The sequence below is a fragment of the Clupea harengus genome, chromosome 10, assembly GCF_900700415.2.
Source record: "Clupea harengus chromosome 10, Ch_v2.0.2, whole genome shotgun sequence".
Taxonomy (NCBI): domain Eukaryota; kingdom Metazoa; phylum Chordata; class Actinopteri; order Clupeiformes; family Clupeidae; genus Clupea; species Clupea harengus.
This window is the reverse complement of record NC_045161.1, coordinates 11,464,301-11,480,293: the sequence shown is the minus strand read 5'-3', so window position 1 is coordinate 11,480,293 and position 15,993 is coordinate 11,464,301. Positions and strand designations below refer to the sequence as shown.

At 40.7% G+C, this 15,993-nt stretch overlaps 1 protein-coding gene across 1 annotated transcript; it reads left to right on the top strand.

The window, feature by feature from the left end:
• The first annotated feature begins 653 nt into the window (after positions 1-653).
• Positions 654-8,660, top strand: si:dkey-17e16.9 (hydroperoxide isomerase ALOXE3). Its single transcript, XM_031574789.1, has 15 exons — positions 654-737; positions 965-1,115; positions 1,730-1,931; positions 2,145-2,226; positions 2,639-2,761; positions 2,966-3,069; positions 3,243-3,415; positions 3,679-3,822; positions 4,132-4,335; positions 4,634-4,720; positions 6,329-6,498; positions 6,788-6,909; positions 7,096-7,196; positions 7,414-7,584; positions 7,784-8,660. Exons 2-15 carry the CDS (start codon positions 972-974, stop codon positions 7,961-7,963), a joined length of 2,007 nt encoding a protein of 668 aa, XP_031430649.1. The 5' UTR covers positions 654-737; positions 965-971; the 3' UTR covers positions 7,964-8,660.
• Positions 8,661-15,993: the final 7,333 nt, after the last annotated feature.

Here is a 15,993-nt window from a genome sequence, read left to right as displayed (position 1 = left end):
TCAAAATGAAAAAAGTTTACCTTGTTTGTGAACCTTGTTTCGGTGGACTTGTACAGGTAGACTTGTACGTCTTTACCCAAAAAGGTCTTGTACAGGTAGACTTGTACGTCTTTACCCAAAAAGGTCTTGTACAGGTAGACTTGTACGTCTTTACCCAAAAAGGTCTTGTACAGGTAGACTTGTACGTCTTTACCCAAAAAGGTCTTGTACAGGTAGACTTGTACGTCTTTACCCAAAAAGGTCTTCACACGAAAAGGGCTGAGCACGAGGGCTGACACTTCCGCTGACGCTTCAGCAGCAGCCCTATGGAAGTAGCATGCTCACTGATTGCACCTGGCTGAAGGCCCTCCCAGATCTTGATTACACAAAAGTGGCTGATTGTTGGAGGTGTGGCTTGACAAACCTTGGCTTGAGTGAAACTAACTTGGCAAACAGGGTAATTGCCAAGATAGTGCAAATTCAGAGTAATCCAAGTAATCTAGGTACAATTTAACTAGCAAAGCAGTACATAACTACACACACACAGTCCTTAAAGCCCTCTAGCTTTCTCTAGTTACATGACACATCCATTTCCCAAATGTAACAACAGGATATGTTGCATAGGGCTCATCACAGAATATAAAATGCCCTTCATAGAAAGGAGGGGATGGGATTAAACCTGTGTGAGCAAACACTTCCACTTTGCCTTGACATCTACAGTGACAGCATCGGCTACTCAGACAACAACCCATTCAGAGGTTTGTTATTTTAAGAGATGTTGTTTGTAGTTATCATGATAACTTCAATGACATCTAAAATGTTTTTATTTCAAGACATCAGAATTCTTGTTCTGAAAAATTGGCAAATGATTTTATTTTTTACTTAAAAAGGAGGGATGGTTTATTCTTGCACCATCTGTCTCAGTGAGTTTTGTATTTCAAGGAGGGTAAACCATAAACAATTCACCAATTATGTCATTTTACAGGCTGACAATGGCAACCTACCATGCGGAAGTGACCACAGGATCCATGATCTATGCAGGCACAACAGGCCATGTCTTTATCACCCTCATTGGCACAGAGGGGGAGAGTGAGAGAATCAGACTGAACAACTTTGGGCGATTTACTACCGAAACCGTGAGTAGACATGAGGATAAGGACTGGGAGGCTGTTCTTCCCATGAGCAGTTTCAATTTGAGATTGTTCTTGAAATATCAGTCAGGACAACTCATAAGATGTATGAATATGATGTTTAGTGTTGAGTGATAACAATGCCAAAGTTTTTTGTCATGGTTTTCTACATCTGCTTTTTGATGCTACTGCTACTGCCACAGCTGTGATAAGGTAAAGTGTCACGCTACTGCTGTCCATGTAGACAAGGAATAGGCATAGAAACCATGTAATTACAGTAAAACTAGACAGGTGGTCATAGGGAGGAGGCAGACAAGAAGCGTGCAGTAATGTAGTACAGTAGTACACTGGTAGTGTGAACATGTTTTACCAAATTAACCAGTTAGCTAATGCTATATAGATTTACTATCTGAACTCAAAACTCAAGAAAGAAGAACACATATTTCAGTGTTTGCTTTAATATTTCTGCCTACATTCCACACAGATTCATATCATGCATGTCTTTCTATTCCATTGAATCAAACGCAATGTTGGGATCTTGTTCTAAAATCAGTAATGTAATATCCACGCCTTAAGTTAATTGACCTCTTAAATCTGACCTGATTCTTTCCCCATAACAGACTTGGACCTTTACGGTGTCTACCCCCTTCACACTCGGGAGCCTACTCCTCGTCAAACTGGAGAAGAAGCAGTATCTTCCTTGCGAGAATGAATGGTTCTGCTCCAAAGTTCATGTGACAACACCTGGAAATGATGTAGTCCATTTCCCATGTTACAGTTGGCTGTCTAATGGGGAGGAGATTGAGCTGAGAGCTGGGAAAGGTGTGTTGTGCAAAGCACAGAGTTAGGCTAGTAAACGCAGCAATGCCACCAATACATAATCCCTAAACTAGGCTGGGTTTGTCTCGCACCACATCTTACACCAAAGGCTATAATTTTATTATTCAATATTGAAATGACTATAACACTATGCTTTTACTGGTTTTTGATCAAATAGATCCAAATCACTCACACATTTGTTATATCTATCTCCAGCCAAAAAAGCCTTTGAGGAAGAGCACCCTTTACTAATCAGCCACAGGAAGAAGGAACTGGAGAGGCTTAAGCAGCTCTACCAGTGAGTCTATGAAGCTCCCCTCACGTGTCTTCTTACACACAACAGTGCTCGGGTGCAGAGGCCACATTTTGGTTGACTTAAATGTGGTTTCACTTCAAAGTGGTTTCATCAGCAATATTCCTAAATTGTATTTGCATTGCATATAATCAAAACAATATATCATTGATTGGTACATTCTATACAGCCTTTTAATTTGTTCATCTTGAGTCATTGTACATGTAGAACGAAACTCCAAGTTATTCAAGGTAAGCATCATGCAGAACCAAGAAAAAGTACAAAGGCAAAGGAGATGTTTGCTAACACTTCAAATACTTTGGATTATGTTTATACGTATATCTTCTTGTGTTTATATGTACATCTTCTCTGTATGCACGTGTGTGTTTGTGTGTGTGTGTTTTTCTTCCTGTTCAAGATGGAAGCCATTTATGGAGGGTCTCCCAGACATTATTAATGCAGAGGATGCTCTTGACCTTCCAGCGGAGATCAGATTCTCCTTCACCAAAAGTTCAGAGATTCTCTTCACAAGAACGGAAATGTGCGTCTGAAATTCCAATATGCTTGCGAGAGCTATTTTTACTGAAGCTATTTTAGCTTTCAGGCCTCTTTCCTATTGCATCCACTGAAGATTAAAATGGTGGAAATTGAGTTCAAATCAGTCCTCACTGCAGTGAATTTAAATTACATTTTATAATGTTTACATGACATAGTAACAATGCTGTCCCTTTCCACATCTCTACAGTCTGGCTACACTCAGTCTGAAGGGGCTGATCAAAGACACCAGTCAGTGGGATAGGCTGGGGGACATCAAAAAAGCGTTCAGACGCCACAAGACTCCCATTTCAGGTGACAGAAAATTATTTTCTCGTCTATGGGATCTTAAGCTCTCAAAGGATTTTGTTTCTGCCCAGAAAGCAATGTAATGTCCTATTACCAAAGCAGTTCATTCATTAATGAAGTAATGGCCTTATATAGCTATATGATGAATTGGCATGTTTTGTTCCTTCTGTGCTGTGAAGAGTACATACAAGATCACTGGATGGAGGATGATTTTTTTGGCTACCAGCTCCTGAATGGCTACAACCCCATGGCCATCCAACGTTGCAACCAGCTGCCTTGCAAATTCGCTGTGACTGATGAGATGGTGAAGCCTTTCCTGGAGAGAGGGAGCTCCCTCACCACTGAGATGCAGGTCAGATCAAGTACTGAACATGATAATATCACTCCCCTCACATCTAATTCTGAGCAAATATACCTGAAGCCCAGCCCAGGAGAGTCCCTGTAAATTGTGTGTTAAGCAGTTTAGTATTATGTAACTATATCATGTACAAACACAAGATCAATTTGTCATCATTGTTCTTACAAAGATTTACATGAAAAACTTTTTTTTCCCACCTTCAAACCAGAGGTTTTATTTTTTAAACGATTTCTATTTGCAATTCTCCTGTCCAACAGAAGGGCAACATTTTTCTGTGTGACTTCAGGCGAATTGCAGGATTGCCTGCGCCAATCATCAATGGCAAGCAGCAGTACATTGCTGCTCCACTCTGCTTGCTCTATAAGAACCCAGAGGACAAACTGCTGCCCATCGCTATTCAGGTACCCACACCGTGCCCTGCAAACATTTTAAACAATTGATATACTATGAAAGTGCCATAACTAAACATGAAATGCATCTGAACACAGCATAAATACCCTGTCTCTCTTCACCAAAGGATAGTTGGTAATAATGTTGTGAAGAAAGTTACCCATGAAAGTCATCAAAGCAGGGACATACTAATAGATAATCAATGTCGCTCAACTGGGTTGGTGATCATTCCCTGGGGTGGGTGTGGGGGGCTCCTAAAGTCTAGCACTGCCATTATCTGTCTTTAAACACAAACTTTACTGTCCCCATACCTGCCCCAGCTAAACCAGGAGCCTTCACAGGACAACCCAGTCTTCCTGCCCAGCGACTCTGAGTATGACTGGCTGCTGGCCAAAACGTATCTGAGGAATGCAGACTTCCATGAGCATCAGACCAATTCTCACTATTTGCGCACACATGGACTGTCCGAGGCTTTCATTGTGTCCACACTGAGAAATCTGCCCAGGCCACATCCCATGTACAAGGTATGTGCCCTCATGCAAAACCTCAATATTCGGTACATAAATGTTAAATGTTTTCCAAGGAAAAGTAAATGGTCCATTATTCTGAACCCTCATGATAGATTTGCAAAACAAAGCTGTAGACAGCCTGTCTTTTGGTGCAAATGGACAAAGCACACTGAATTGAATATTGAATTCCAGTAAAACAGTTGACATGGACACCAATAGCTTAACTGTATATTTTTCCCATAATATGAAAACTGCCTTATCACGTTCTGGAGAATGGAGACGCTTTAAGCAGGGATGTATTTTCCCCTTTTAGTTGCTGATCCCACACACCCGATACACTCTACAAATCAACACCACAGGTCGGGTCAAACTCTTTGGACCTGAAGGCATATACACTAAGGTACCACGTCATCTCTTTTCTGTAACGTCTATTTTCAGTACTTCTCATGTTTGATGGTGTAGGGAGGCCACCGATGGAGAGAGACCAAAGAGACCGTACCAATCTTGTGGCCAAAGGGTTAATGCGTGATCTGGCGCCTTAGTGAGACACTACTTAATTAATGGATTTCATTGTATTAGTAGCCACTGTGGGTACACTCTTGGCTTGTATTTATTAAGTGATAATCAGAAATATTATGTTTCTCTGAGAGTTTACTATTCGTTCTTTAAGGACTTATCTGTGTTCATGAAGGAATCACTAACAGATATCCACGCTACTACTAGTTCATGGACCGTCGACACGGTGCTATTACAGTTAGTAGCCCGACACAGACAGTAATCTGTGGTTTCAAACTGTCGCACAGTTCTGCCGCGATCTAAAGCTACTCTGCCAAAGGAGTGCTTGACACACAAGGTCCTTGTAACTACTGGAAGTTAGTAATTTTAGAAGAGATAAGACTACAGATAACTAATTTATAGTGATGCCAGGATTGAGAAAATACAATACAAAATCAAAGAAATATTAGAAACACAATGGCTGAGCTTAGTCACAAATAAAACCTAAAACTATAATACTATTAACAGTGATACAAAATAGAATATAAAGATATACACCAGTAATGTGTGTGGGAGCTCTGAATACAGAAACTCTCAAAGACACAGTGACAGTGACATTTTTAGTGGCATCTTGTGGTGAGGTTGCTGAATTGCAACCAGCTGAATACCCTTCCCGAGCCAGTGTTTTGTTTTGTCCGGTCTGGGATACTTTAAAAACATGACAGTGCAACATTGCAGACTCTTTGGAAAAGGACCCGATCCCTATGTAGATACGTAGGGCCCATTCTAAGCTTACAAAAACACAATGATTCGTATTTACAGGTAATTTTACACTAATTAAAACATAATTATGAATAGTATATTCCATTTCTACTATTAGCTACTAACTACTAAAACATTGCTAATACTAAAAACTACACACAATACCTTTACATTACTAAGATAAACTATTTACAAATCTGGTGACTAAAGAAGAAGAACTATGGGGTACTTCCTTATCATAGTGGCAGAAGGTAGGATCCTGGGGCTGCATCGTGTGACCCCAGGTGGGTGTGTCACTGAGGACCAACATTTTCCCATGGTTCTGGAAACCTTATAAAGATGTACCCTATTGTTCTACAACTGAGACCCTCGCACAACTGTACTCTTCGCACTGAGGCCATTAAAATGATACCAAACACTAACTTGCTGGCATCCTCTATTAACCAAATACTTTTCACCCTTAAAATGTGGATTAGGTGTAACACCACGAGCCCAGGAGATGGGAAGAAAGTAGAGGGCACGAGAGAGTGAGGGGGAAAACAAGAAACAAATGGCAAAGCCAGTGATAGAAGGATCTGAAAAAAAATGGTCAATCATTTCAGCCAAACATCAGGAGACAGAGGTCCATTATAATATAAAAAAATACTCATCAGTCAACACCAGATAGGTTTATCTTTGTTTGCCCAATTAAAAGGTTCCCAGGAACAGAAATCTTTACAATGGTTTAGAATGTGTATTATTCCCCCCGTAGGCCACTAACCTTGGAGGCCAGGGCCAGTTTGATATCATGAAGAGGTGGTTCTCTGAGGTGACCTACAGCTCCCTCTGCCTGCCGGAGGACATCCGTGCACGAGGCCTGGAGTCCATTCCCAACTTCTACTACAGAGATGATGGCCTCAAACTCTGGGAGATCCTCAACAGGTGCCTTTATAGTCCTCCACTGCCATTTATATCGACCCCACAACCAAATCGTATTTAACTCATTAACCATTATCCATTTTAGAATTGAGTTCAATTCAACCAATGTCATCTTTATGTCTGGTTTACTCTATAGTGGTTCAGCTAGAAAATATTCCCAAGCAGATCTGTTAATAGTTTGTGTTTATAGTTTAATTAGCTTAGACTTCATCTTTTTAAGTTGAAGCCCAAAAATATTATCTGCACCTGGGTGTCCTACATATGGTGGTAATGGTGTACTGTCTCTGTGTAGGTATGTGCGCAGCATGGTGGAGCTCTACTACCCCTCTGACCTACAGGTCCAACAGGATTCGGAGCTCCAAAACTGGATTAAGGACATCTTCATCCATGGGTTTCTTGGACAAGCAAGAACAGGTAAATATCAAATTGTGACATGCATGTAGGGATTAAGCATTTCTGAACAGTGCTAAGGACATGGTAGTCCACTTTCACAGCTGGCTTTATAGCACAAGACACCAACAAACAAAACAAGCATTCAGCTAATCCCATTTCATGATTATTATCACCATGGGTGAAATGATTATGTCTATTATTACACAGGAATTCCAGATCATTTCTGTGCGGTTGAAGAAGTTACCAAGTTTATCACCATGGTGATCTTCGACATGTCAGCTCAGCACTCTGCCGTCAACGGAGGACAGGTAAACAAAACAATAAATGGCAACAGGTGTCTCTATAGCGGAAATATGGCTTGGGTTAATTCCACAATTCCTCTCAGAGCAGAGATACAAATGAAGTGTTTATTACAATTTATGTCATTCAGCTCAAGACAAATAAATGGGGGTAGTATGAAAACCTAAGCCTTAGAGGCATAGGCCTGATTACTTTGGCTGACATTCTTTCTTTTCTCTTTGATAGTTTGACTATGGTGGCTGGCTCCCCAACTCCCCCAACTCAATGCAGAGGCCAGCCCCCACCACTAAGGGGCACTCTACAGAGCGGACCCTCCTGGAGACACTGCCTGACATCAGTACCTCTGTCAATGGTGCCGTCTTCCGGTGGTTGCTCAGCAGTAGATCAACTGACTTTGTAAGTTTCTTTTCTTCTTTAACTAAGGTATTCTACGTTTTTTTTACCAGAAATCATGTAAATACATGTGTCCCGGACAGCCATTCAACATCTGGACACAACAAATACCTGACATTTCCATAGACAGCACAAGCCTGGAATTATTTTTCATAACATTAAGTAAAGCAAAAAAACAAACAAACTTGTGTCTCTGACTCAGATTCCACTTGGCTGTTTCCCTGATGAGCACTTCTGTGAGGACGCCCCCCTGAGGATCATAAAACAACTGCAGTCAGAGTTGGCCCTTCTGACTCAGCAGATCAGAGAGAGAAACAAATCTCTTGCTGTACCGTATCTCTACCTCTGTCCAACAGAGATGGAAAACAGTGCAAGCATGTAAGAGAAAGTCCACAGCATCTTTCAGCCCCTTGAAGAGCCTTCCTGGCTAAAGGGTGAATAATATTTAAATTTGAGTGCCTAAGGTTTGTGGAGATATAAACTCCTTCTTTTGTTCTTCAGTCCTTGAGCAGTATGAGTTAAGTAAAGTAAAGTATTCTCCATACCTTTTTGACTCTTCTGATCAGTACGAAACTGTTAATGATTGATATGACAATAGCAATTATAAATTGTGAATCTAAAAGAATGTAATACAATAATGTTATGAACTATTGGACTATATCACAATTATGTTTATTATATGTATTGTGTTTATTATGTTCATTGTTGGTAATGACAAAGTAGAGGAACAACACACTGATTTTTTTGCAGAAATATTTGACATTTTGGAAACATTTCTTTCATTTGGTCTATGTATTGTATCTGAAAAGAACTGAACTAAGGCATGCTTCCACCTGGAAACTTTAGTGTCAGAGATGTTTTGAGGAATGCCCTTGTAAAAAAAAAAATGTTGGATGTCTTAAAATATAAAAAGCTGTAGGTTACCTGATAAAGTACAGCCTACTTAACCAGGCCTCGGGTAAATGACTCTCTGTGTATGAGTGTGTGCACACGTGTGCGCATGGTACTGTTTGGTGTGGCTTGATTTGCTGGATGGGAGCATAATTAAAATAAAACTGCATTCATGCAGTATGACTGTGCATGGTCCATTGAGATTGAGTCATTGGTGTGAATCCATACTGTGAATGAGATGTTCGGGGCAAAAGTAGATATGTCATGTAATGTCTTCTAAACTCCAAACTTTAAGATGACATCAGTAATACTGTCAGTTATGCCTAATGCTATAATAATTCAGAAAAACTGAATAAAACAAAACAAAAGTAGGCCATTTTTGAGTCATGAGATGTTGTCATGGATACATCACAGTGCCTTTTGGGTTCTATTAACAAATGAAGACTGGACACTGGAACACAAAAAGCTTTGTGATGTAATCATGACATAAGGTGAGGACAAGATTCCATAGTTGCACAGAGCTATTTCTGAAACATACATATGTATTTTTTGCTGTGATTTAGAAGTCTCTACCTGTTCCTTGACAAATTATAAAATAACCAGTCTTTTCACTTTTGGGGCAACACCTTTGGTTGAACAAAGGACTTCTTCTATAACCAGAGGTAATTTATTTATTTAAATAATTTACTTTAATTAAATATTCAACCTCTTACAGAGAAATATTTGGTCGAAGGCAGCAAAAATGAAAAGCCATTGACATAAATCAATATTATTCTTCAAATGTATTAATTATCAATATTATCAACGTAAATTGTGAGAAAGTAATTCGTTATCTGTTGCTTAATAAAAGGCCGACATCCATACACAGTCCTAGATCACTGATATTTCACCTAATTAGGATTAGTTGATAATAATTGAGGGTTTCTCCTTGTTTTTGTGCCTTCTAGTTTTCTGCTTCATCATTCCTTAAAATGAATGAGGGAAGACGCAATCGTGGCAGTAGCAGGAAGAGAAAACGGTGCTCCAGAGCATCACGGCCAGCTGTTCTGCTAAATAGCGCCTACTACCTATCTGCTCAAAGCCAGGATGGAGACTCTCAACTGCCAGGGCCCTCTTATAGTCGCCTTACCGACTTAGTGGAGCAGCTAAGGGCTGATCCCCTCTTTCTATTGAGGGATGATGTTCACCTCAGTGACGATGAGGACTCAGCATCGTCCAAGAGGTCCAGGCCGGTTGGTACGTCCTTCTTCTCAAGCGACTATGAGGACAGAAGTTCCTCACAACCAGGGACCTCACGTGACCTCTATGCCCCCACAGAGGCTCAGCACAGAGCCAGGTCACCCTCTCTGCCAAGGGCAGAAATGCCCGTCATCGCTATCAGTGACGACGAAGAGTTTGAGTTTTTGTCTATGGCAAGGACAGAAACACCTGCAACCATCATTAGTAATGGTGATGACATTGATGAAGCGGATGAAGACGTCATTTTTGTTGGTGTGCTTCGTCCTCCTCAGGCTGAGCTGCAGCTCCTTCTAGCACTGCTACTGGAGAACGACATTTTGGAGACCGACAACCACATTCCTGCAAACATCACTGAGGGCCTTCCCACTATGATCTTCGACACTCAGAACATGGACGGACAAAACGATTGCAGGATTTGTCTCAGTGATTATGTGGATGGAGAAGAACTCCTGGTTCTACCCTGCCTGCACAACTTCCACAGCAGCTGTGTCCAGCATTGGCTTCAGCAGAACCCCACCTGCCCCATGTGCAGGGCAGGAATATATTAGAGCACCACATATTGATGAGTTTCATCCATGACCAATATGCTCATATTCTATTATAATAAAATATCCTACATACATCACTACTGTTCTTTGTTTCTTTATGCCAAATAATAAACTGAGAGAATGTTATTTATCTATCTCTTGTTTAAATTAACTGTAGACATACACCTTTCAAAAACCTACTTTCAGAAGTGTTGAGAGATTGTAAAAACATTTCTGGCCAAAAGCATGAGGAACAAATTGGCACAAGACTGATTTGACAGATTACATTTAAAAATGTGAAGGAGTTCTTTGATAATTTGAAAGACCATATACGAGGGGGCATGAAAATAACTTTTAAGGGTAAAGAGGAAACATCTGGTGTGAAAATCCACATGTAGATCTCAGTCTCATTTTTTTCAGAACACACAAAAACAGTTTGGAGATGCATATACTTGAGGTGGCGATGCCAATCCCATGAAGCAGTTTGGAAAGTCTTTGCTTTTATAAACAGAATGCTTTCTGTAACTTTCTGACCCAAGGAATGTAGTCCTTTCACGCTCATCATACTTTTAGTAATATAGCCTACAGACATAAGCAGCAGCCTTTGCTTTTGTGAATTCCTATACAACTTTATTAGATTGTGTACAAAAATAAACAGTAGTAGTAAAAGAGTAGTATAGCAGCATATATCAAATCCAGAGGTGTAAAGTAACGAATTACTTTTACTCACGTTACTGTAATTGAGTAGTTTTTTTGTGTACTTTGTAATTTTTAAGTAGTTTTTTTAATCGGTAATTTTACTTTTACTTAAGTAGATTTTGACTGAAGTATTGTACTTCGCTACATTGGAAATTACATCCGTTACTGAGTAAAAAAAAAAAACATAGTTCAAGGCAGGAATCGTGCACCACAATGCTCACTGCAGTGGTGGATGCTGCATAGAGTGGATGATGGAGTCGATGCAAGGCGCCAGTACGGTGCCGAGTCACGAGAGATAGATATGGAGGAAGATGATAGTGCGGACTACCAACAAGCTGCGGACCACCAACAAGCTGAAGCACCGAACTTTCCGCCAGTTGAAATTAAAGAAGATGAAGAAAACCCGTGGCCACATCTCAGCAAGCAGTTTGCCTTCCAACGTAAAAGAGGCAACAGCTATATGCTGTGTAAACTGTGCCTAATCCGTCAGTCAGAACTTTCTGCTTATACAAATTCATCTTCAAATCTGCGCAAGCATGTGTTGGTAAGTACAGTATTTGTCCCTTTCCATTAGTAGTTCAGACAGCGTTTTTGTCATTTAGTTAGCTTTGCTCCATTAAGCAAAATATGCGTTTCATGGCACTAGTAGGTAGTAGCCTAATTTTGGCTAGCACTTGCAACCGACCTGAGTATGCTAACGTCGACAGCGGTCATCCAATAGACTAATAATACCATTCCTGTCTTCCATTCGTTTCAGGTCATAGAATTATTATGTTCAGTCTCTCATATTGTGTTAAAAACTGCAGATCAGTCATCAGCAATGAAATACACCACATAAACTGATATTAGGCTAATCATTTGGCTGCCTCCCATGCCTTGAAACAGAACAATGTGAATGCGCACACCATCGTTTTCAGACAGTTGGACAAGTCAATGTGTATGTCGTTATCTGCAATTTATCACGATGTTGTCAGATATTGATAACGATAAGTGGTGGCTTTGCAACGTGCACGTCTTTCATGTTCATGCTAAGGGGTCCCGGTTAGCAAGAATTGAGGATTATGAATTGTGATGCATGTAGAAATAGAAAATAATGCTATAATTCTGTAAACTGTAGGTCTGTCATCACAAGTAGCTATTTATAGCTATTTCTGTGTTATGATGCACTCTTGAATCTTGATGGCAGCTCAATACTTAATTGTCAGAAATGTTGTTTGTCATTCTACAGGTCTAGTCTATGTCAGACAACACCTTGACCGGATGTTGGAGGCTGGAGCAAGTTGGACAACATTCATCAGATGAAGATGATTTATTTTCCTCAATGAAGTCCAGAAGGTCAGAAGGTACAGGGGAGTTAGAAGGGTACCTAGCCTGTGTCTCAGTCAATATGGATCTGCTGAATGCCTTTCAGAATATCAAAAAACTGTCCCTGAAACTCAATACTGGCCTACCTGCCTCAGCCGCCTGCGAGCGACTCTTCAGCTGTGCTGGATTGCTGTTCAATGCAAAGCTAGCCCGGATGAACTCTACTCATCTTGAAAATCAGCTGCTGCTCAAACTCAACAAGAAGTTTGTAGACTAATGCTCTAAAGGTGGACACAAGTAAAGTAACCAAAGTTTAAGTGGGGCAGCGGTATTTTAACTGTCATGTCTTGACATGTCCTCCCAAAAGTTCTTAAATGTTGTGTTGACATGTTTAATGTTTGACATGTTTAATGTCATTGCACTTATATTTCTAAAGATTCTCCTTTAATAAAAAAGAACTAGTTTTTGTATTGGATTTATGACCCCTTGTCCTTTTTTGCACTATATAGGAGCGGCCCCCATCAAGTTGTTGAAAGTAACTAAGTAACTTTTACTTAAAGTACATTTTAAATGAACTACTTTTTACTTTTACTTGAGTAGATTTTTAGATGGGTCATTTTACTTGTACTTAAGTAAAATTTCATCAAAGTAATTGTACTTTTACTTGAGTACAACATTTCAGTACTTTTTACACCTCTGATCAAATCTAAAAAAGAAATACATTAAAATAAACAGTGAAATTACAGAGCAGCTTTAAACATATGTAGCACATTCCACAAAACTGCACAAAAACAGGACATACTAAATAATAAAAAACAAAGAGCAGGAGTGAATAAAGTACACTTTGTCTACTTCTAGTAGAACCAAACACTGAAACTGAAAGATCATTCTCTTCATCCTTCACGTCAGTTTTAGACTAGGCCTCATTGTGGTATTTTCTGCGAATGGGGGCTCATAAAACACCGGTTGATGTTTTATGTCATTTGCTAACATCTGTAGACAATGGTTGAAATGTAATAAATGTGTAATTGTAGACAGCAAGCGCTGCAATCACTGCTCCTCTTTCCAGCAGTGCTCAACCCGTTCTTTTTTTTTTTTGTCATTTAGTCTGAAAATGTCTCCCCCCCCCACAAATCCCATTGTATTTTCAACAGGTTAACTTTTAACTATGTAAACAGTGCCTAGTCATTTACAAAAACATCAATTTGAAGAAGTAACTGAGTCAGGAATATCATCTAGCAGGTTCCAACTGTGCCTTAAACCATAATACAAAATGTACAAGGGCAGTGCATTCTGTATGTTACTATCACTGACAACACCGTACTTATTTCAGTCGCACAAAACAGTGTGAACAAATTTGAGTAAATAGTAGAACACAGCTCACAGCTTAGGCTATTGTGGGATATTTTTTATGTTAAGATGAACATGGATTAACTCATCAGTATGAAAGTCTCACTTTAGGAAGGGCAGACTAGGCGGGAAACAGTAACTTAGACATGATTCACTGATGTTAGCAAGTCAGCAATAAAGTCACGACACACATTCCAAGTAACCCCCGGTGAGGAGGGGGTCTCAGGGGGTCTCAGAGGATGCCAGGGAATCTCAGGAGATCCAGACACACACACACACACACACACACACACACACACACACTCAGGGGAGTAAGGAAGAAGGAGTAGTTAATTCTGATTGGTTTTGGCAAACAGCCAGATAGAACACACCCCACGATGTACAGGCCTTAAAATGGCATGCAAAACGTTCATGAGATCGAGCTAATCCATGGACCATCTCCTTATTGTAGCTTATTGATTACAATAATACACCTCCAGATTTCTACATCCAGTCTCCGGTCTTCTGATTGAAAGAAAAGGTGTGGGACTCAGTCTCGCCACAACACTATGAAAATGCTTGAAGCACTCAATGTGGAGAGATGCATCACACTTCTCACCTGCATATACTGTGAGCTCGGGACACCATCCGCATCTATGGAAACGGTTCCCTGTGTTCATAGGCCAGTGATATTTTCCGTCACCTCTTGTAGAATCCTGAGTGTTTTTGCAACCGAAAATCTGCCATGGCCAAGAGGTAGTTTTCATTAATCTTTTTAGGAGACTCGGGGATACAGATCGCTGAAAGGCCAGGAGGACATTTTTACTTCCAAAAAAACATCTCTGAAGAACAACCAGCTATTCACCACTGCACTGTGAAGGGACCAAGAAAAGTTTGACCACCACCACTTCTTTGATCCAGTATCTTGATACCTGACGATCATGCCAATCCACGCCTCCCATGTTTTGGTTGTATGTGAGGATACACATGGGCAGTTGAACTTTGTCATAGGCTTTTTTCTCTTTGTTCCACCTTTTTACAGGCATTTCAGAATACTTCTCAGCTGCACTGGTTGCCATAGTGTCATGATTTTGGACATTCTTGCTTCTAGAGGCCTTCAAAAAAGACTCTTGGCCCTGACATACCATTGACTCTGACAGGCCCTGACAGTGTGCCCTTGTCCTGGAGATGCAGCCCCATCGGTATCCTACCGAAAGAGCCAAAGAGGCTTTTGTCATCTCCCTACTCCAAGGCAGGGTCCGTATGGCATCAGGAGGACCCGTCACGGCCTTCGCTTACCACCTCAAGGAGAGGTGCGCCTCCATCGCCTTCGCCAGGGCAGGTCAACCATCCAAGAATACACTTTGCAGTTTCACACCCGGGCTGCGGAGAGCGGCTTGAATGAGGCGGCAAGAGTTGAACAATTTTCAACTTTTCGAGAGGCAACCATGCGTCAGCCAATCAAATTGCCTTTCATGCATAACTGACAGCACAGGCGCTAGCCAATCATATCACGTTTATGCTCACGTCTAAAGAGCGCAAAGCTCAAAAACAAAGATGGCGGACCAAACTCCGTAGATGGTCGTATTTGTACCTAAAAGTTGTTTGTTTGACTTTTTTGTGCTTAGATTTTTTTCAAGTTACAGAGAAATAGACACTGTACAATGTAAAAACCCCTTTATTGTAACTGAAAAATACGTCTGATAGGATTTGCGAGGTGTCTGAGCCACCTATCTAATGTTAGCATGCTACTACTCGCAAGGTAAACAGCTTGCTAGTGGCGTGATTGACAGGTCAACAAACCAATCTCACTATAACATCTCTGTTATCAACACAACCCCATGCGCCAGACTCCTCCTCCACCATCCGTTGGATCGACGCATTCCAACGCGTACGTGTGAGTGTGCTGTAAGCGCCAAATAAACCTTTCGAACAGCAACGCATGCTGCGGCTTTTCCAATGTTCTCTGCATCGCCTACACTGTACAGAAATGAACCTGTTACAAAAAAACGCAAGGCTACATAGAAAGTCTGTGGCACAGTAAATGCTCTGCTGCGGCGTGTGGTGTTTGCAATATACAGCTCGAGAAGGTCTTGCAAATAAATGATTCCTTGTCGGCTGAATCTGTATCACTCAAACAAGAACTCATCAGTGTGGAATAACGGATCTTGGCGATCGCGAAGAACTCTATCCGTATGAAACGCTAATCGAACTATAATAGCTCCTTGCTCAATTGGATCTCTCAAGAAGGGAGCTGCCATTTTTTTTCCGGGGGTGTGGCAAACTTATCCAGCTTGACTTAAATTAGCCTGCGCTGGAGCAGGTTAGAGCTAATTGATGTGATGCTATGGTGATTTATCTAAAGTTCCTTCCACGAACCAAAAGGAGGGACTATAATTATCTCATCCGGAAATTTATCTCG

What these genes read in the sequence shown, in the direction of transcription:
- si:dkey-17e16.9 (XM_031574789.1), top strand. Translation starts at nt 972, where the DNA reads ATGGCAACCTACCATGCGGAAGTGACCACAGGATCCATGATCTATGCA. An exon ending in CCACAAGACTCCCATTTCAG is followed by an intron (nt 3,070 to 3,242) that starts GTGACAGAAAAT and finishes TGTGCTGTGAAG; the next exon opens with AGTACATACAAGATCACTGG. An exon ending in CTCTGGGAGATCCTCAACAG is followed by an intron (nt 6,499 to 6,787) that starts GTGCCTTTATAG and finishes GTCTCTGTGTAG; the next exon opens with GTATGTGCGCAGCATGGTGG.